Here is a 21057-nt window from a genome sequence, read left to right on the forward strand (position 1 = left end):
GACTGAGGATTAAACTCAGGATCTCACACATTCTAAACATACACTTTACTACTGAACTACAACTCCAGCTATTTGTTACAGTTTTACGACTTCAGGAGCCACACACACAAGGTGACAACTGCCTCCATGTGCTTAATATACAACTAGGTCAAATGCTTACAACACACACACACACACACACACACACACACACACACACACACGGGCAGGGGGAGGAGCAAGCGACACCTTGTGACACAAGGGTTCAGTCCCTGTATCAGCTGTAGTCATCAGATGAGGGTTGTGGATGTGGGCTTGTTCATCTGAACTAGTTTTTTTTTTTTTCTGATGACTCTTAGTCTCCCAGGTGGGGCTAGGAATGGAGCTCAGCTGGTGGAGTGCTTGCCTATTATGTGCAAAGCCCTGGGGTCCACCCCCAGCACCACATAAACCAAGCATGGTGGTCAACACATGTAATGCCAGCAACTTCTAGAGGTAAGAGAATCTGGAAGGCAAGGTCATCCTTGGCTACACAGCTGGTTAGTACCCAGGTTACCCTACATGATACCCTGACTCAAAAAAAAAAATCCTAAAGGAAACCAAAAAGAGCAAGAGTTTGAGCTACAGGTAAATGTGAGGGTGATTTACTGGTGTGGAGCAAGTGTGGAAGGCAGGAATGGAAAGTAGATGAAAAGAGAGTAAGAGCTAGGCAGGAGAGTGAAGTGGCTGCCAGGAGTAGGAAATGCAGGAGTGGAAAGTGACTGACAGAAGTGAGAAGTGAGTGACAGAAGCAGGGAGTGACAGAAGCAGGGAGTGACAGAAGCAGGGAGTGACAGAAGCAGGGAGTGACAGAAGCAGGGAGTGACAGAAGCAGGAAGTGACAGTGGCCAGACTTCTTAGGGAGGTCAAACTTGAGTGAAAATAAGGATATGACCACTCCAAGGTACGGTTGAGGAGAAGGATTTTATTGTAAATATGAGGGACAGTACCGCCAGAGGCACCTAGAAGACTCCAGAGCAGGGAGAGAAAGTAGTAGGCTAGACATGACCAGTAGACTGAACCAGGCCATGAGAGCAGAGAGATGGGAAGAGAGAGAGGAAGAGAAGAGAAACGTGGACAAGCTGACAATGGGGGGGGGGGAGAGAGAGAGAGAGAGAGAGAGAGAGAGAGAGAGAGAGAGAGAGGAGAACCAAGTGTGTGTGTAGTCAAAATGGCTGGGTTATATAGAAATCAAAAGCTGGGGGAGGGGAAGCGAAGCCCCTGGGTTGGACAGGTTTAGAGCAGGGGGCACGGGTGAGACAAGCAGACAAGAGCCACAGGTCGTTCATGGGACCCGTGAGACGGCTGTCCAGGAAAGGCACTTTACATCAAGGCTGACAACGTCGGTTCAATTCAGGCATCCACATGCTGGAAGGAGAGAACCGACTCCTGAAAGCTGTCCTCTTGTCCTCTGACCTCTACATATGTGCCATGACACTCACCAAAAGTATACAGATTAATGGCTTTGGGCATATTAAAGGGTTATACATCTATTGCCATAGTCCATTTGGTTGTTGTTATATTAAACCTGAGAATTGTGGGAAGAAAAACCAAGTCCACAAATGTCTGACTAAAGCAAGCTGTATTTTGGTGCACACCCAGGACTGGCCAGTCGGCTGCCTCTCCCTAAGTCAGGATTTTAGAGAGCAGCCCCTGACCGCCTCTTGAAGTTCCTTTTATAAGAGAGATAAGGTGTTTACAGAAAAGTGTTGCCTTACACATCGTTAGATACAATGAAAAAGAAGGCGTGGTGGCCCACGCCTTTAATCCCAGCACTCGGGAGGCAGAGGCAGGCGGATCGCTGTGAGTTCGAGGCCAGCCTGGTCTACAAAGTGAGTCCAGGATGGCCAAGGCTACACAAAGAAACCCTGTCTCGAAAAACCAAAAAAGAAAAAGAAAAAAAGAAAAAAGAAAAAGAAGGAATAAAGCTAAGTAAATGGGGTTGCAAGTTTAGTGTAGGTTTAAAAAACATGTTGTGCAGTTTACAAGTTTACATCAGATCTAAGTAAAAGGAATTTATTCTTTTTGTTTGGTTGGTTTGGTTTTGGTTTTTCAAGACAGGGTTTCTCTGTGCAGCCCTGGTTGTCCTGGCACTCTGTAGATGAGGCTGGCCTTAAATTCAGTGATCCTCCCGCCTCTGCCTCCTGAGTGCTGGGATTAAAGGCATGTGCCACCACCGACTGGTTTAGGAACTTACTCTTAATTGCAAATAGAAACTTTAACTTGGAAGGACTTAACACAGGACAAACAGGAAGTTATTCTTTAACTACAAACAGAAACCTTAACTTACACAGGTGAAAAGGGAACTTGTTCTTAACTGCAAACCAAATTTTTCCTGTTTTGGTCTCACAGTGGGTGACCTTAGGTAATGCTGGTTGACCTGGAGCTTGCTATGTAGTCCAAGTTGGCCTTGAACTTGAGATTTTCCTGACTCAGCTTAAGTGCTGAGGTTACAAACATGTGTTTCAAAGAAAGTGAACAGTGTTGCTGACAAGGACAGGGAGGTCCAGGACAGACAGGTCTACATTTCAAAATAGAAAGAAGGGAATGGAACAGGACAGAGGGAAGGAAAGGGGAGGGGAGGAAGCAAGGAAGGAAGGAAGGAAACCAGCTGGAAAGATGGATAAATAGTTAAGAGTACTGACTGGCTGTGGGCTGGAGAGATGGCTCAGAGGTTAAGAACACTGGCTGCTCATCCCGAGGTCCTGAGTTCAATTCCCAGCAACCACATGGTGGCTCACAACCATCTATGATGTGATATGGTGTCCTCTTCTGACATGCAAGTGTACATGCAGGCAGACAGAGTACTGTATATATAATAATAAATAAATAAATCTTTAAAAAAAAGAGTACTGACTGGCTCCTCTTTCACAAAGCTCAGGTTCAATTGCCAGCACTCACGTGGTGGCTCACAGCCACCCATAACTGCAGCTCCAAGGGATCCAACGCCCTCATCTGGTCTCTATGAGCACATAACACATGGGGTGCATATACATACATGCAGGCAAAATAACCGTACACATGAAATGAATATAATTGTAAAGCCAGGATACTTAATGCCAAGTCAGCCTAGCAATCCAGGAGCTTGAGGCTTCATTTCTCAGACTATGTGTCACAAAAATAAAGGTAGGGAAGCCTTCCAGTGTTAACCTATGATCTTCACATGAGCATCCGGGCACCACATGTGCACACATACACTGCACACTCAAACCTCACCCCACCCCACCCCCCAAAAAAGAAAGGTAACTTTTAAACTTTATTTAAACTTTTTATTAAAAAGATTTATGTGTGTGGATGTTCTGCCTGCGTGCATGTCTGGGCACCATGCATGTGCCTGGTACCCAGGGAGGACAGAAAAGAGCATTAGCTCCCTTAGAACTGAAGTTACAGATATTTGCGAGCTGCTGTGTGGGTGCTGGGAATGAAACCTAGTCCTCTGGAAAAGCACTTAGTGCTCTTAGCCCGTAAGCTAGCTGCCTCTCCAACCCAGGAAGCCTAAGTGGTTTCCTGAAAGGCATCTTGGAGACAGGAACAGGTTCTCGGGGGAGGGGGGGGGGAAAGGGAGGCCATGGTCAGAAAGTTACAGCTGTTCACTGGAGTGGACAGGGACTTTCTTCATGTCCCTTGTGAGAATGAGAGACTGAAGACAACTCAACTTGACATCTGAGGGGCAAGTGGACAGGAGAGCCAGGAGTTTCCTTCCGGGTGGCCTAACGGCACCACAAGAACTCAGGGGTTATTTAGTAGCAGAAGCCAGGTTGGCTGGTGTGTCTGTGCAGGGTGCAGGGATTGGGAGAGGAGACCCGGACCCCAACTCCTGCCTTGGATATGCCCCTGCGGATGTCACCTGCCTTGTAGTGGGATGAACTCAAACAGGAAGGGGACTGGCTTGGGTGGGGACATCCTGCAGGCTCCACCCTCCCATTGGTTGGTCTTCAGCGTTGTACTGGCTTCCCACTTGAGAGTCCTCAAGGCCCTGTGATCATGGCTGGGCCCGGTGATGTCCAAACCTGGACTGCCCTGCCCGCTACGCCCACACCCACCTCAGCGCCAGTCTGGATGAACAATTACCTAGAGATGATCTTTCTGAGGCTTAAGCGTCGGTGGGAGCAGATGGGCTATGAGCTGGGGATTTGGGGGGGGGGGGAGATATGTTTCCCCTTCCCCCACATCCTGGCCCTTTAAAAGGCCCTCCCAGGTGTGGAGGCCCCTTCAGAGGCCAGGAGAAAAGTGTGGGGGAGACGCATGATGGATCAGGAGGAAGAAAGGGGAGAATGGAGCTCAGACCTTCCGGACAAGGTAAGAGGGCTCTGGCTGACACTACCACCAGCTTCTTGAGTTCTCAGCATCCATGATTGACAGGCTTAATTCATTTGTAGGGCATCTAATTAGCAAGCAAGTCTCCGGGGTCCCCCTGACCCAGTTACCATAACACATGAGGGGTATAGGTAGTGGGGATATCTGCCCCTCCCCCACCCAGGGCAAAAGGATAGATTCTTAATACCTCCCCCCCAGAGATGGTAGACGCTAGGATTTAGGGGCATTTCTGAACCCAGTTTCCCTGTTAAGTGTCCCAACCCCCCCCCCAACAGCCCCAGTCTGGTCTCAATCTAGGACAGTAGTGGAATGTTGTCCCTAGAGGCAGTACCGTGTGAAATTGTGCTGCAGGCTGGGGCCCCAGGCCGGGAGGTGTGTGGGGGGGGTTGATTGGGGGGCAGGCCAAGGAAAAAGACTTGTGTTTCATTTAGAGAAACTCCGCAGACCCGAGAGGACGATGGTGAGAGCAGAGATGGGAAGGCAGGCACTGGTCCAGGTGGGAGCTGACTGGAAGGAAGACAGGGAAGGTACAGCACCCAACTAAACCATCACGTCTGCTGTCCACAAGGCAGGTTCACCGGACCAGGAAGGCTTCTTTAACCTGCTGAGCCACGTGCAGGGTGACCGGATGGAGGAGCAGCGCTGTTCCTTGCAGGCTGGACCAGGCCAGACTCCAGAAAGCCGTGAGCTGGGCATGATGCAGGGGGACGGTGGGGAGCCTGCCTGAGGAGTAAATGTGACAGGAGCGCAGGGGTGACTCGGGGTGGGGGGCACTGTGTGAGCTCCTTTGGTGTCTGTATTCATGCCCACCCGACTCTCTCCCAAGCAGAGGGCAGCCCTGCTCCAGAGATGGACAATCTCATGGATATGCTAGCCAACACCCAGGGCCGCCGCATGGATGACCAGCGGGTAACAGTCAATTCCCTGCCCGGCTTCCAGCCTATTGGTCCCAAGGTAGGTGAGGTGATGTCCAGATAACCTGTGGAGACAGGTCCCAGTATAGCTCTGTAAATCTATGCCCCATTTGCAGCAGAGACAAGTTAGGATCCTATCTCTCCATCTGTCTTGAACTCTGGAAAAGCAAAGTGCAGTTGGAGGTCAGAGGGGCTTAAGGTCATGCAGGACTCATGTAGTGTCAACTGGCTGGAATTTCAGCTCCTGCTCCGACATCTGTGTTTTTGGGAGAAGCCACAGGGAGGAAATAGGCCATTTTCCTAATGATAACACTCCCGTGTACCAACAAAGAGCATGATTTTGGTTTGGGGGTGTTCTGTTTTGTTGTTTTTGAGATAGCTCAAGCTGGCCTCAAGCCCTCTTGCCAATAATGACTTTAAACTTCTAATTTTCCTACACATACTTAGTAGGTGCCGGGGCTACAGGTGTGGGCCACCATGAGTGGTTTGTGTGGCTTGGGATGGAATCCAGGGCTTTGGTGCGTTCCGTCAACTGAGTGATATCCCCAGCCTATGTACACTAGCATACATGTTTAGAGGTCCAGGTGCACATGTGTGCACACGCAGGTAGAGGCCAAAAGCCACCCTCAGACGCTGTTCCTCGGGCTTTATAACCTTGATATTTGAGACAGGATCTTTCACTACCCTGGAACTCACCAAGGAGACCAGGTTGCCAGCCTTAGGGATCCTCCTGACTGTACCTCTCAAGGCACTGAGATTACAAGTACACAGAACCAAACCTGGCTTTTCACTTGGGTGCTGGGGATTAAACTTGGGTCTTCAAGTGCACACAGCAAGGATTTTAATGACTGAGTTATCGTCTCAGCCCACTGGTTTGTTTTTGAGACAGGGGTGGGTAGCACTGGCTAGCCTGGAACTTACTATGTAGACCAGAGTGGCCTTGAGATAATCTTCCTGCCCCCCTGCTTCTTGAATACTGGGATAATAGGCCAGATTCTGATCAAGAACCCACTGAGAAGTCGGGCGGCGGTGGCGCACGCCTTTAATCCTAGCACTTGGGAGGCAAAGGCAGGCGGATCACTGTGAGTTCGAGGCCAGCCTGATCTACAAAGCTAGTCTAGGGCAGCCAAGGCTATACAGAGAAACCCTGTCTTGGAAAGACCACAAAAAACAAAACAAAACAAAACCCACTGAGAGCTGACCATCTCATACTGAATACACTCCTGACTGGCAGACGAAGGCAGACAAAGAGAAATGTTGTCTGGACGCACCTCTGGCTTGCACTCTCCTTGGGCCCCTCGCTCTGACCCTTCTTCATCTACAGGATGGAATGCAGAAACGGCCTGGGACCCTCAGTCCTCAACCCCTGCTCACCCCTCAGGACCCTGCCGCACTCGGCTTCCGCAGGAACAGCAGCCCCCAGCCCCAGACACAAGCTCCTTGAGAGTTCTAGCCATCCTGGGCCCCCGCACTGGCCCCTGAGAACAATAAAAAACTTGGCACTAGCAACAAACAGTTGAACGTGTGTTATTTCCTGGGCGGATGGGGCTGAGCTTGAGAGCTTGAGGGAGGAGTCAGGACCTCTGCTGGGCAGCTTGAAGAAGCCTCTCTTCCCTCTGCTTCCGGATCCTCTGCTTAAATTCTTCTAGCTCTTGGCGCTGCAATGGGGGAAAAGAGGTGAGATGGAAAGAAAGAAGGGACCACACCTCAGGGCCCGGACTTGCTCCTACTACCCTCTCTTTGGCTTCGGAGTTTCCGTGTCCGCACCGGGACCCCATGCCAATCACAGTCACCATATAAGTGGGTCCAGCTTCATCCTTCAGGGAGAAGGTCATATATGAAACTGTTTGTGCCCTCCCATTTTTTTTTTTTTAAAGACAGGGTCTCATATAGCACAGGCTAACCATGAGTTCACTATGCAGCACACAAGACCCAGAATTCCCAGCCCTCCTGCATCTATCTCCTAAGCTCTGGAATGCTGGGATTACAGCTCCCTCTTCCCTCTCTGTCTCCCTATGAAGGCCCGGATGGCTTCAATCTGATAATCCCCCTACACCTTTCCAAGGGATCACAGGTGTATACCATCACAAACAACGAGAAACGTTTATAGAGACAAGGTCTCTGGCTCAGGCTAGCCTGGAACTCCTATTGGTTCTTCTACTTCCAATATTCTGCTGTGGCTGAGGGTGAAGTTTTCATTCCAAGCCCATCCAGGGTAAGGTGTCCCAGCCCCTAGGGAAGAAGAACAGGTTACTCACCTGATCCTCCTTCTCTCGTGGCCACAGCTCCCTCTGTGGAACAAAGTCACAGGTGAGAGGACACGGGAGAATCCAGAGCCCACATTCAGAGCAGGGTTGTCTCACGGGAGGCAGACAGTGCCCCTCCCCCGCCCCCGGCGGCAAGGTAGTGAGTGACTCCTACCCTCCTTTCCCCATCCCCAGGAATCATCCAGCAAACACCCTCCTGATACCCACCTTGCGCTGGACAACATAGTCCTCAAACCAGTCTGCCTGATTGGAGATCCAGAACATCACCACGGGGAAAGTAAGGTAGAGCGACATCTGTAAACAGCAGGGGTGGATGGGCAGAGGCCAGAACTGTCAGCACCCCAGTACAGGGAGATTGTAGGAAAGCCAGATCTATACAAACACACACACACACACACACACACACACACACACACACACGGGTGAGGGGCAGAGACGAACATGTATGCACAAAGTAGGAGGAAGGGGAGAGAAAGAGAGGGAGAGAGGGAGGAAGGGAGAGAGCGAGAGAGCGAGCGAGAGAGCAACAGTGCAAGAATTTCCACAATAATGACATCCTCGAGACGTTATCTCCTAACTGATACCAGTAGCTTTTCATAGAGAGGGGCCTCATTTTTCAATTATATTCTCTCCTACATCTAGGAGTCGGCCTGTCTGAGACGTATTATGAGCCCTGGGCTCCCTTTCCGAAAACCCCACTCTGGATCTGAAGCCTCCCTTCCTTGAACCACACCTTTCAGCTCACCCCTAAGACGCGTCCTCAGATCAAACCCAGATTCTCCTTTCTGAACCCCTATATCTAGTACTTTTTCCTGTGGAACGCCCCCTCTGCAGGTCTCTCACTTCCAAAATCTAGTCTCAAATTCTGAAAGGTCTCGGGTCCAGACGTCTAACCCACAGAGTTCACTGACCCGAAACACCTCTAACTTAAACCCCATCTCGTTTCTCCGGTTCTACGAAGCTACTTCCGCCCGAAAGCGACTCTCCAGCAATACAAAATATCTCATTGGTGCGTCGGTTGCGTCATCATCCAGCGCCCCCTTTCTGCTTCCGGTCACAGCCTTGCCTATACAAAATTCAGCAGCTCACGCCCGGCTGACAAAGTGAGGTGCAGCCAATAGGAAACGGGTCTATCTCTGAGAGGGTGGGCCTTCTGTGAGTAACGCCACCAGAGCACGACGCTGTCTGTACCTGGGGAGCCAGGAAGATGGTAGTGATGGCGCGGGTTCCCCGTCCCGAGCGGCCGGATCTTGTTTTTGTAAGTATGCGGCTACGCGGAGGCTGATACACGAGGAAAAAAATCAGAGGCTGGGTCCCTTCTAGGATCGGAATCTGGCTCTCGGGGGAGGGGGTTAGGCCCAGACTGTGCATGCCCAATCTATGGGACCTCAGCGAGCCAAAGGCGACATGTCAAAAACACGGATCAGGTCGAGAATAAAGACCTGGATCCTTGCCGGGCGTGGTGGTGCTCGCCTTTAATCCTAACACTCGGGAGGCAGAGGCAGGAGGATCGCTGTGAGTTCGAGGCCAGCCTGGTCGAGTCCAGGACAGCCAAGGCTACACAGAGAAACCCTGTCTTGGGGGGTGGGGGAAGAACTGAATCCTTCATGGTTTGAGTGCTTAACCTCATGCTGTTGAGGTTAAGGCCTTGATATCTCGGGCCGAGAGAAGTGAGGTCAAGAGGAGAAAGGGACAGTAGGGAAACAGTGTGGATTTTGATAGGCATAGTGACCAGGTTAAAGTTCTGGCTTCTGGATAATAGCTTGACGTCTGTAGCTATAAGAGCCTTGGAGGATGAAGATAAAACTGTGTGGATGACCACTGGGGATCCTAAAAAGGTGAAACTGTGGTGGCTGAAGGAGGCGCCCCATATTTCCACGTTCATAGTGTTCAAAATTAAGGTCCATAACCCTCCTGTGTGTTTTTGGGGTTACTGGGGTTTAACCAAGGGTCTTGTGCATGCTAGACAAACACCCTGTCACTGATCTATTTCCTATACACACATATGTACTCCACCTCCTGAGAGGTCTCGGGAGGTTGAGCTGTGAGGGCCAGAGGTCTGAACTGACACGCTAGCACAGTGATTTCTCAACCTTTCTAAAGCTGCAACCCTTTCATACATGTTGTGGTGACCCCCAACCATACAGTTATTTTTGTTGGTTCTTCATAACTGAAATTTTGCTACTCTTATGAATCGTAATGTAAGTACCCGTATTTTCTGCTGGTCTCAGGCGACCCCTGTTAAAGGGTCATTCGTCCCTCAAAGGTGTCCTGACCCATAGGTTGAGAACCGCTGTTCTAGCCTCTGAGTGCCCTAGCTTCGACAGAGGAAGAAATCATGCCTGGGACCTGGTTGTATTGTGTTTGTTTGCTTGTTAAAGTTGTATGTTTAAAATTGTGTTTATATGTGTGTCTTCGTATGGGTATGTGCATGTGAATTAGGTGTCCACAGAGGCCAGAGGCTGGAGTTAACAGGTAGTCATGAGCTGCCTCACATGAGTGTAGGAACTGAGTTCAAGTTCCCTGCAAGAGCACTACATGCTCTTAACTGCTCAGGCCTGTCCCCAGCCCTGTTTGTTTTTAAGTATATCATGTGTGTGTGTGTGTGTGTGTGCGCGCGCGCGCACATTGATCAAAAATAGATTATGTTTAGCCATATTCCTCAGTTGCTCTCCAGCTTCCTTTGGGACAAAGTCTTCTCTACAAACATGAAGCTCCCTGGCTGGGTAAATGCCTGGGGCCAGTGAGCTCTAGAGGGGTCTACCTGTCTCTGATTGCCCAGCATTGGGGTTACAGATACACACTGCCACGCTTGGCATGTACAACCGTGTTGGGCATCTGAACTCAGGTAGTCATGCTCAGGCATACCAACTGGGCCATTTTCGCACTTCCGTTTCACTCTTTGATTTAATTTTAGCATGTGTAAGAGACAAGTCCTCTGTGCGCCACTATGTGCATGTGGGAAAGAAGAGGGCCACTTAAAAGATTTATTTATTTATTTATTTATTTATTTATTATGTATACAACATCCTGCCCACCAGAAGAGGGCACCAGCTCTTATCATAGATGGCTGTGAGCCAGCATGTGGTTGCTGGGAATTGAACTCAGGACCTTCAGAAGAGCTGCCAGTGCTCTTAACCTCTGAGCCATCTCTCCAGTCCCCAAGAGGGCCACTTAAAAGAGTTGACTCTCTCCTACCGTGTGGCTCGAACTCAGGGCCTCAGGCTTGGTGACAGGTGCCTCTACCCACTGGGCATCTCACCAACCTCCCATTTGTTTTCTTCTTTGAGGCCTTTTTTTTTTTTTTTGCCGCCACTGAGTGTAGGCTTGCACCATGACCTTTGACCTTTTGGAAGGGCGTGAACTTTTAGTAGGCACCTAGAGTTTGGGGCTGAGCCCCAGTATGGGGTGTGGCTCCATGGATACGCTGAGGACAGGCCTCTTTTCTCTCCCGTCCCTGGCCCTGGCAGGAGGAAGAGGACCTTCCCTATGAGGAAGAAATCATGCGCAACCAGTTCTCCGTCAAATGCTGGCTCCGCTACATCGAGTTCAAACAGGGGGCCCCGAAGCCCCGCCTCAATCAGTTGTACGAGCGGGCGCTCAAACTGCTTCCCTGCAGGTGCGCGTGACCCTCCCTGTGCTACCGTGCTCACCAGCTTCCACCCCTCCACATCCAGTCCCGAAACAAGTGACAACATGCGATGGCCAGAAACACGGCCCCGGGATAGGTCACACCGTCATCCCTCCTGTGCCAGGCTTTTCCCTTCCCTGTGAGCTCTCTCAGCTCTCCTTATTCCCTTTCCTCACCGCAGGTGCCTCCAGAGCCAAGAAAGGGTTCTGGGGTTTTCCATAACTCGTCGTATCTGTCTTTCCTGCTCTGTAGCTACAAACTCTGGTACCGCTACCTGAAGGCACGGCGGGCGCAGGTGAAGCATCGCTGCGTGACTGACCCCGCCTATGAAGATGTCAACAACTGCCATGAAAGGGCCTTTGTGTTCATGCACAAGGTGGGGAGCTGGAGAGGGGGTGTGGGGGGGGCACAAGTTCACCGCTCTTGTGGGAACTATTTCCCCAGGGAGATGTAAACAGGGGGTCTACCCCCTTCCTCACCGTGCTCCAACAAAACAAAGTACAGTCCACCAAAATGTCCTCCCAACTTGAGGAACGAATGAGCTTACTGGGCTTATTTACAGAGCCTGAGTGAGGGGTCACGAGACAGACCTTATTCCCTAGCTATGGATGGTAAGCAAGCCATGGAGCCTGTGGCTCAGACCTGGCCCGCCACTCTCCGTTATTTCCAGATGCCACGTCTATGGCTAGATTACTGCCAGTTCCTCATGGACCAGGGGAGAGTAACACACACCCGCCGTACCTTCGACCGGGCCCTTAGGGCACTGCCCATCACACAGCACTCTCGAATCTGGCCCCTGTACCTGCGCTTCCTACGCTCCCACCCACTGCCTGAGACTGCTGTGCGAGGCTACCGCCGCTTCCTCAAGGTGAGCACCATTGACTAGACCGGTTCCCTGGTCGGCTTCCAATCCCTGGCTCACTAGGATAAGGGCCCTCATGTAACATATAGGCTGCAGGAAGAGGTTCCAATGGGTAGATAACAGTTTATTTAAGATTTCTCTCTCTTTGTCTTTCTCTCTCTTTCTCTCTCTCTCTCTCTCTCTCTCTCTCTCTCTCTCTCTGTGTGTGTGTGTGTGTGTGTGTGTGTGTTGCATACCCAAGCATGTGGAAGGCCAAAGTTGATACACATCTTCCTTAATTACTTTCCACTTTATTTATTGAGGCAGAATCTCTTACTGAACCTAGCTCACCAGCTAGAACTAGATTTGGCTAGTTCTAGCTAGCGCCAAGGACACCCCACCCCCACCCCCACCCCGATGTCTCTGCCTCTCTAGTGTTTCCATGGCTACCTAGTGTTTATGTGGGTTCCGGGTATCCACACTCCAGTCCCCACACTTGCAAGGCAAATGTTTTATACACACTGAGTCGTCTCCCCAGCCCTGTGATGTCTTATCTTCAGTTTTCAGGTAGTTAGCTTTTAGCTTGTACCCGCACCACAGCGGGCATAGACATGAGAGCTAGTGACGGCATGCATAAGGCCCTCCCTACCACTGCACAGGGCTTTCAGTCTAACAGAGTAGACCCATGTGTGGACCAGCTATGTAAAACAATAAAACCACAGCCATGGCAGGAGGCAGCAATAAGATATGTGTGAAGAAGGCAGCATCTCAGGCAGAGCATTGTGTGCTCAGGCTGTGGTATATGTTATGGTAAATTCCTTTGCATGGTCCTGCTTGGGTGGCCGCTTGTGACCGAAGCAGCTTCATCCCTGACCATTAGAGGCTGAGTTGGACTGCTTAGAACTAGGGTTAGACAGTGTTGGGAGTGTCGAGGGAGGTGTCAAGGCTGGCGGAAAGGCCGAGGATGGACCATTCAGGACTAAGGCTGGCTGCCCAGACCAGATTACTGTCGTCTTAGTTTCTTTTTTTTTCTTTTCTTTTGGTTTCTTGAGACAGGGTTTCTCTGTGTAGTGTTGACTATCCTGGACTTGCTCTGTAGACCAGGCTGGCCTCGAACTCACCTGCCTCTGCCTCCCGAGTGCTCTTAGTTTCTCTCTCTGCTGCTGGGATAAAGCACCCTGAAACAATCTAAGGGCAAAGGTTTAACCTTGGCTCACAGTTCAGGGCTACAGTTCCTCGCAGAAGGGAGTGTGGTAGGAATTTGAAACAGCTGGGCACTTCACCTCCGCGATCAGAGAACAGCTTCTGCACACACGCTTGTTTGTACAGCATCATACAGGATCCCTGCAGAGGAAATGATAACGTCCATAACTAACATGAGTCTTCTGGTATAAGTTAACATGGTCCAGTTAATCTTACAGACATGTTCTATGGTCCATCTCCTCGGTAACTGTAGATTCCGTCAAGCCGCCGGTTGACACTATCCATCACAAGTAATGTAGCCAAGCTGGCCTAAAGGAGCAAGGGCAAGCCGGTCAGGCCCAGCCCCACAAGGCTGCAGTGCTGAGCCCGGGCTGGACCACCAGGGATGGCTGTTTGCTAAAAAACTTGTAATTGGGGGGGTTGAGGCGGGGAGGTGAGGGGAATGGAGAGGCCTAGAGCTACTTAGTCAGGAGAGAGCTGTCATCCCCTGCAGCCCCACTCACCTTCTCTGGGGTGGCTGTCCTCCAGCTGAGTCCTGAGAGTGCCGAGGAGTACATCGAGTACCTCAAATCCAGTGACCGGCTGGACGAGGCTGCACAGCGCCTGGCCACTGTGGTGAATGACGAGCGCTTTGTGTCCAAGGCTGGCAAGTCCAACTACCAGGTGGGTCTACTGGAAAATGGCGACTGGGTGAGAGGTGTCTGCCCTCCTGGCCCAGGACTGAGATGTTTCCCCCATACCCTGTGTCTTGTAGCTGTGGCACGAGCTGTGCGACCTTATCTCCCAGAATCCGGACAAGGTACAGTCCCTCAATGTGGATGCCATCATCCGCGGTGGCCTCACCCGCTTCACCGACCAGCTGGGCAAGCTGTGGTGCTCCCTGGCAGACTACTACATCCGCAGCGGCCACTTTGAAAAGGTGTGTGGGTACCTAGGCCTCAGCTGTGCCGGTGGGTCTCTGGAGGACACACAGAGTGCGTGAGCAGGACATAACCACAGACACGCTGTGCGTGACACATCACATACATGCACACGTTTGCCATCCCAGCAGTGAGGATGGGTGCAGCAGCCCTGTAGGCAACGTGAGCCTTTGGGCAGGCCGACTTGGGGTCTGGCTCTCTTACATCCTAGCTGTTTATCTTGGGATCTTGTTAACTTAGATGCCCTGTTTGAGAGCTTGTTTCAGGGAGCACGGCTACTCCTATACCCCTGACCAAAGACCAGGTTCTCCTTTCGTGGACGATTGTCCTTTTCCGCTTACATAGTGAGCAGCATGCAGCTTTAGGAGGGACATACTTGGGACAGTGAGGAAGGAAGGGGACACCTGCCTGTCCAGCCTGATCAGCTGAATCAACTCTAGCACTCAATGGGGTGACAGATGTCTCAGCCAGCCTGCCTTCCCAGATGTCCCTGTTTTGCAAAAATGGAGATGGTGGCTACTCTTCACCATCCCTGTAGGGAACTGGTTCAGCAGTACAGGCAGAGTACTCACCAGTGGCCTGATGTGAAAAAAATCTCCTCTTGGGTGATTTTGACTGTGGCTGTCCTTACCATCTTGCTTTGTAGAGGCATGCTGGGAACAGGGGACTGGGTGGGACTCTTGAGAGTCTCCAGAGGAAATGGGCTACTGTGGCCTAAGGAAATTGGGGAGGAGGCCTGGAGTGAGTGATGCTGGGGGATTGTGCAAGGCAGTTGAGAAGTTCACAGAGCCCCTTTCCCTAGTGCCTGCCTGAGGACGTGGGGTAGAGAGATGGGACTGTGCTGTCTAGGGCTGAAGAGAGTCTGGAGAACACATGCTTAGGAAGGGGGTCAGGCAGCCAGTAGAGGAGAGAAGGAGCCTCCACAGACAAGCTGTGCTGTGTGACTTCCTCGTGAGACATAGGCAGACATCTCTTTACCACAGATAGTGATTTATTTCTTTAGTCTTCAAATGTGTGCACAGAGGAAACCAGGGAACTTACTGGGCTGCCTCACAGGAACACGGGCGAGGATAAATTACATGGATGGCTCAGAGTAGCTGCATCACTGAAAGCCCACCCCAGCTTGGGAGATAGTTCACGAAAGCCGCATCCTTGGAGACATCCTGGGCCTTAGGGCTTGGTTATAGAGTCTCCCTTGCCTGCCAGTTGTTAACTGCTTATATAACTTGGGGGTGGGGTGGGGGTTCTTGTGACTCTTGCAAGTTTCATTTGCTTTCTTAGCCTCCGCAGCCTCCCTCTCCCTCCAGAAGAGAAGGTTGCAGTTAGGAAGAAATAACTTCATAGTAAGCTGTGCTTGGAGTTCTGTGGGAGCTGGAGTCTCGCTGCTCACCTGTTCTCACAGGGCCACTACTGTATGGAACTGGCTCAGTTGAATCTTGAGACATTGCCGCACAGGCGACTACCCAGCCTACATAGGAGGCCCTGCGGCTTCAGACGGTCAGGCAGGACATGCAGGGATAAGCCAGCAGAGTTCCATCCTACGCTTGCCGCTGGTCAGCCCATGGGTGCTGGCGGTGGGTCCTTATGGGTGGGCTCTCATGCCTCTCCTCTGTACCTCTCCTCAAACCATGCCTGGACCCCCACAGGCTCGGGACGTGTATGAAGAGGCCATCCGCACTGTGATGACGGTGAGGGACTTCACCCAGGTGTTCGACAGCTATGCGCAGTTCGAGGAGAGCATGATTGCAGCGAAGATGGAGACTGCCTCTGAACTGGGCCGTGAGGAGGAGGGTGAGATGTGGGACACCTGGCCGGGGAGGAGAGGATTGAATTCCTTGCCAGTGCTGGCAAGGACAGAGGCTAGATGGACGCTGGAGCCAAAATGTCCCGGAGTTGTCTTAATTGGGCATGGCAGGAGGGCTGGTGCTAGGTCCTTGGTGGTCTGCCTGCCTCTTTAAGGGTCTGCACCGCTGGGCTTGGAGGGAAGGAAGCTTAGGAACAGAAGTAGCCAAGGGCCTGTGCTGTCACCTCCAAGTTCCCCTGACTTCGTGACCATGTTTGGCTCCCAGATGACATCGACCTAGAGCTGCGCCTGGCTCGCTTTGAGCAGCTCATCAGCCGGCGGCCCCTACTTCTCAACAGCGTCCTGCTGCGCCAGAACCCACACCACGTCCACGAGTGGCACAAGCGTGTGGCCCTGCACCAGGGCCGCCCCCGGGAGGTGTGTGATGGTGGCCCCCAGCTCATCTTCCCCTGCCCCTTAGAGCTGCCATGGCCCCACCGTGCCTTCACCTGTCTGGTTTGAATGCTCTAGATTATCAACACGTACACGGAGGCCGTGCAGACGGTGGACCCCTTCAAGGCCACGGGCAAGCCCCACACGCTGTGGGTTGCGTTTGCCAAGTTTTATGAAGACAACGGGCAGCTGGATGACGTGAGTGGGCCGTGTGCACGCGCACGTGCGTGCGGTTACATCTTCACCATGGGACTCGGGGTTGGCCAAGTGGCAGGGCCTCAGCCAGTCTCTGCCCATCACCATAGGCCCGCGTCATCCTAGAGAAGGCCACCAAGGTGAACTTCAAGCAGGTGGACGACCTGGCAAGCGTGTGGTGCCAGTGCGGGGAGTTGGAGCTCCGGCATGAAAATTACGATGAGGCTTTGAAGCTGCTGCGGGTAAGGACGTGAAGACTGGCCAGGGGTGTGTGGTGGGGCCCAGGCAGGGCAGCCCCCCTCAGGGCCTCTGCCACTGTCTTTCCACAGAAAGCGACAGCTTTGCCAGCCCGCCGGGCCGAGTACTTCGACGGTTCAGAGCCTGTGCAGAACCGCGTATACAAGTCGCTGAAGGTGTGGTCCATGCTTGCGGACTTGGAGGAAAGCCTGGGCACTTTCCAGGTCAGCTGCCATGGGCAGGGGTGAAGGGGAGCTGGTTCCCAGCCCCAGAGCGGAGCACACCTTGACCTGTGTGTTCCCACAGTCAACCAAGGCTGTCTATGACCGAATCCTGGACCTGCGCATAGCCACACCGCAGATTGTCATCAACTATGCCATGTTCCTGGAGGAACACAAGTACTTTGAGGAGAGCTTCAAGGTGAGCCGTGCCCTAAGGCTGCAAGTCAAGGCCAGAGCACAGGAAGGCCATTCCTTCCTCTGTGGTCTACAGATGTCCACTTGTCTCTGTCCTCTCCCTGTCGCTGTCTTTATACATCTGTGTTCAGAAACACGGGCGCCACAGGGTACAGGCTTGTATTGGGTACAAAGCGTCTGACAAAAGCAAGTTAAGAGAGAAGAGTTTTATTCTGGCTCACAGAGGATGTAGTCCATCATGGAGGGCAAGGCATGGCAACAGAAAGATTGTCTGGCTAGGCAGGATGCATCAGCAGTCAGGAAGCACAGGCGATGACTGTTGGTGGTTGGCTGTTTCTCCTTGTTATGTAGTCTAGGCTCCCAGGCCATTTAGCATGGATCTTTCTGCCTCAGTCAACATCATCAAGATAATCCTTCAGACAGGCTCAAGTTTGTTCCTTAGGTTATTCTAGATCATGCTAAGTTGACCATAGTAACTATCACAAGGGTAATCTTTATCCCTTTTGGCAGTGTATTCCAGTGTATGGACCCCAGGACTTGAGGCATTCAAAACGGGGGCTCTTACTACTAAGGACGCATTGGCCTTTGATCTCTTGTAAAGCCACTAGTCGTGATTGGTTAAGTCCACCCTGATGATGTCATTTTAAGTCCTTTTCCTCATTTCCGAGTAAGGTGTTGCCATGGCACTTGGGAAATGAGGGCCCCAGCACGTGAATGGTGCGGAATATGGGCACCTCCCCCATAGCCAGCCACTGAGTCCTTCTCCAAGTCCTGGGGTGAAACAGAACAAACACGGGAGCCATGTATGCAGCTCCCATTGGCCGCTGCTTAAGTGAGAGGGTGTAAGTCAGTACAGTGGTGACTGTGTGTGTGTGTGTGTGTGTGTGTGTGTGTGTGTGTGTGTGTGTGTGTGTTTGTGGCAGCCATAGGCAGATGCTCAGGGAGGGAGGTTGCATTTATTCACATCGTCCCAATCCTGCCCAGAAATAGGAGTCCTTTCCCAGAACACTGGGTGCTGTCTGCGTCTGTGGAGGTTAGGAGCTACCTCATCCGTGAGGTACCAGGCTCTGGTTAGAAAGCCCCTGTTGAGCCCCTGCCTTAGGTCCTTGTAGCTGGGGGGAAGTGGCATACTTAACTGTGCTATGATGGAGGGGCGGGCAAGGAAGGGGCCCTGGGTGCTAACCTGTGGCTTCCTTGGAAACAGGCCTATGAGCGTGGGATTTCACTGTTCAAGTGGCCCAACGTCTCAGACATCTGGAGCACCTACCTGACCAAATTCATCGCTCGTTATGGGGGCCGCAAGCTGGAGCGTGCGCGGGACCTCTTCGAGCAGGCACTAGATGGCTGCCCACCCAAATATGCCAAGAGTGAGGAGTCTGTGGGCTGTCTCGGGACATGGGGATAAGTGGCTGGGCTGCGGGCTACTAACTGGACCCTTCCATCTTCTGCAGCCCTGTACCTGCTTTATGCACAGCTGGAGGAGGAGTGGGGCCTTGCCCGCCATGCCATGGCTGTGTATGACCGTGCTACCAGGGCCGTGGAGCCAGCCCAGCAGTACGATATGTTTAACATCTATATCAAGCGGGCTGCTGAGATCTATGGCGTCACCCACACTCGGGGCATCTACCAGAAGGCTATTGAGGTACCCACCACTAGCGACCTGGTATGGGGTTGGGGTCCAGGTAGAAAGGAGGATCCCAGAAAGCCTGCCTATGTAGAGTATGGCAGAAGGCCCTCCTGAAGCCAGGTACCTGGACCCCTTTCCCTCACCCCTGCTCTCCCTGACGCCCTCCCCACCCCCCATCGTGCTAGGTGCTGTCTGATGAGCATGCCCGAGAGATGTGCCTGCGGTTTGCAGACATGGAGTGCAAGCTTGGTGAGATCGACCGCGCCCGGGCTATCTACAGCTTCTGCTCCCAGATCTGTGATCCCCGGGTAGGGTTGGGCCTGCCTCTGGGAAGGTGAGGGTGGGCATTGGGGATGCTGTCCCAAGCACCTGGCTCACCCACATGCCTGCACCCCACCACAGACAACTGGGGCCTTCTGGCAAACATGGAAGGACTTTGAGGTCCGGCACGGCAACGAGGACACCATCAGGGAGATGCTGAGGATACGTCGGAGTGTGCAGGCCACATACAACACTCAGGTCAACTTCATGGCTTCACAGATGCTCAAGGTGTCAGGCAGCGCCACAGGCACCGGTGAGCTGCTGTCACCTCCCTTTCCTTATCATGGGCAATGTCTTCCCCACCCCAGAGCACTTGCTGCCCAGCCTAGGCCTCTGCTGGGGGCTGGCAGTACCTGGAACCAGCCCTGGGAACCTCAACCTTGGAGGGGGCCTGAGGTGTGACCTTGACCTTCCTTCCTTCCCTGCCCTGCACCCCCAGTGTCTGACCTGGCTCCTGGGCAGAGCGGCATGGATGACATGAAGTTACTAGAGCAGCGGGCAGAGCAGCTAGCAGCCGAGGCAGAGCGAGACCAGCCCCCCAGGGCCCAGGGCAAAATCTTCTTTGTGAGGTGAGAACAGGATTTGGCGGTGGGGGGTGGGGGGAGGCGGTGGAATCCAGCTTTTCTCAGGGAAGAGGTATTCCAGGGAGGCTGCTGAGGGGAGGGGTGCACTGAGGCCGCTGGCTGCAACCACCTTCCCTCTCCAACCCTAGGAGTGATGCATCCAGGGAGGAACTGGCAGAGCTGGCTCAGCAGGCCAACCCCGAGGAGATCCAGCTGGGCGAGGATGAAGACGAGGATGAGATGGATCTGGAGCCTAATGGTCAGTGGGTTGGGTTCAAGAGCAGAGGTGGGCTACCCCCACCCCACCCCACCCCACCCCACCCCACCCCACCCCACCCCCAGAGGAATAACCAGCTTGACCCTGCCTTCCCCCACAGAAGTCCGACTGGAACAGCAGAGCGTGCCAGCTGCTGTGTTCGGGAGCCTAAAGGAAGACTGACACCCTCCACACTTTTCTTCCTCCACGGTTCCTCCCCAATAACCACTTTGTAATACAATTCCTCTTTGTACCTCACTGTCTCAGCCTCCTTCCTGCGGCCCAGGTCCCTCAGGGCATGCTAGCATAGAGCTGCCTGCCAGGCCCAGAGCACTGATTGGCTGGGACAGGAGGTGGGGTGGTCAGGGGAGGTGGCCTGTGGACAACCTGCCCGCATCCTGTAGATCCAGTTCTGGACGCTGCAAGGCCAGTTCCCCTGCCCCACCCCAGGCCTCCTGTCAGGCTTGCCCAGTAAGAAGCCTCCTTGAGCCTGAAGCTGAGGGGGCACTTGGCCCCACTTACATGGGTGTCACAGCTCTGGGATTTCACCAACCCATGAGCCCCCGTGTAGTCAGAAGGCTCTGTAAACCTGCTACCAAGGCACTTGTGTCCCTGGCTAGAGGCCAAGAGCCAGGCCTGGTGCACAGGCCACATCCAGAGTGAAGCCTTACTGCTTAAGCTCTGGGAAGCCATTAGGAGCCTCTAGGCCATTAAGGGGCTTTTGGCATCAGGGGACATAATCAGATTTGCGTTTTGAGCAGGTCACGCTGGCTGCCATGTGAGCAGGAGGGAGGGGGCAGTTGGAGGCAGGCTGTTGGCTTGGACCATGGCTGGGGAGGTGGCTTTAGGAGGCGACCTGTATATTATTTGGTAGTGTCTGGGAAGCCAGGCTGTAGTGAGCTTTACACCTGCACTCTGCATCTACAGTGGCAACTGGACCCTTAGACATGGGACTCGGAGGAAGGGACACAGAATCCCCAGCTCAGAGACTGTAACTGAGCCCAGAAATGAAGGCAGGTTGGCAACAAGAAACAGAGCTTGAGTTTGAAATTGGCTGCATGCCAAATGCCAGGAAAGACGAATAACAACCACACA

The 21057-nt window shown here is 52.7% G+C and overlaps 3 protein-coding genes across 4 annotated transcripts; 2 read left to right on the plus strand and 1 right to left on the minus strand.

Moving 5' to 3' along the window:
• Window positions 1–4716: 4716 nt before the first annotated feature.
• Window positions 4717–6711, plus strand: PCP2 (Purkinje cell protein 2). Of its 2 annotated transcripts, none has more exons than XM_084763581.1 (4): window positions 4717–4795; window positions 4904–5018; window positions 5165–5289; window positions 6574–6711. In XM_084763581.1, exons 1-4 carry the CDS (start codon window positions 4793–4795, stop codon window positions 6691–6693), a joined length of 363 nt encoding a protein of 120 aa, XP_084619707.1. In that variant the 5' UTR covers window positions 4717–4792; the 3' UTR covers window positions 6694–6711. The 2 variants fall into 2 exon arrangements, with proteins under 2 accessions (XP_084619707.1, XP_084619708.1); XM_084763582.1 differs by having other exon boundaries at window positions 4755–4795; window positions 4908–5018.
• A 49-nt stretch (window positions 6712–6760) lies between these two features.
• Window positions 6761–8569, minus strand: PET100 (PET100 cytochrome c oxidase chaperone). The gene is made up of 4 exons (XM_084763583.1): window positions 8428–8569; window positions 7724–7810; window positions 7508–7540; window positions 6761–6907 (listed from the first exon to the last, which is right to left on the minus strand). Exons 1-4 carry the CDS (start codon window positions 8452–8454, stop codon window positions 6824–6826), a joined length of 231 nt encoding a protein of 76 aa, XP_084619709.1. The 5' UTR covers window positions 8455–8569; the 3' UTR covers window positions 6761–6823.
• Window positions 8570–8597: 28 nt separating this feature from the next.
• Window positions 8598–20215, plus strand: XAB2 (XPA binding protein 2). The gene is made up of 19 exons (XM_084763580.1): window positions 8598–8774; window positions 10987–11135; window positions 11400–11523; window positions 11818–12015; window positions 13720–13854; window positions 13946–14110; window positions 15758–15902; window positions 16181–16332; window positions 16426–16545; window positions 16653–16784; window positions 16872–17003; window positions 17086–17199; window positions 18400–18562; window positions 18647–18837; window positions 19008–19130; window positions 19225–19396; window positions 19583–19712; window positions 19856–19965; window positions 20084–20215. Exons 1-19 carry the CDS (start codon window positions 8724–8726, stop codon window positions 20143–20145), a joined length of 2568 nt encoding a protein of 855 aa, XP_084619706.1. The 5' UTR covers window positions 8598–8723; the 3' UTR covers window positions 20146–20215.
• Window positions 20216–21057: the final 842 nt, after the last annotated feature.

This window comes from Acomys minous, assembly GCF_964271855.1.
Source record: "Acomys minous genome assembly, chromosome: 16".
Lineage (NCBI taxonomy): Eukaryota > Metazoa > Chordata > Mammalia > Rodentia > Muridae > Acomys > Acomys minous.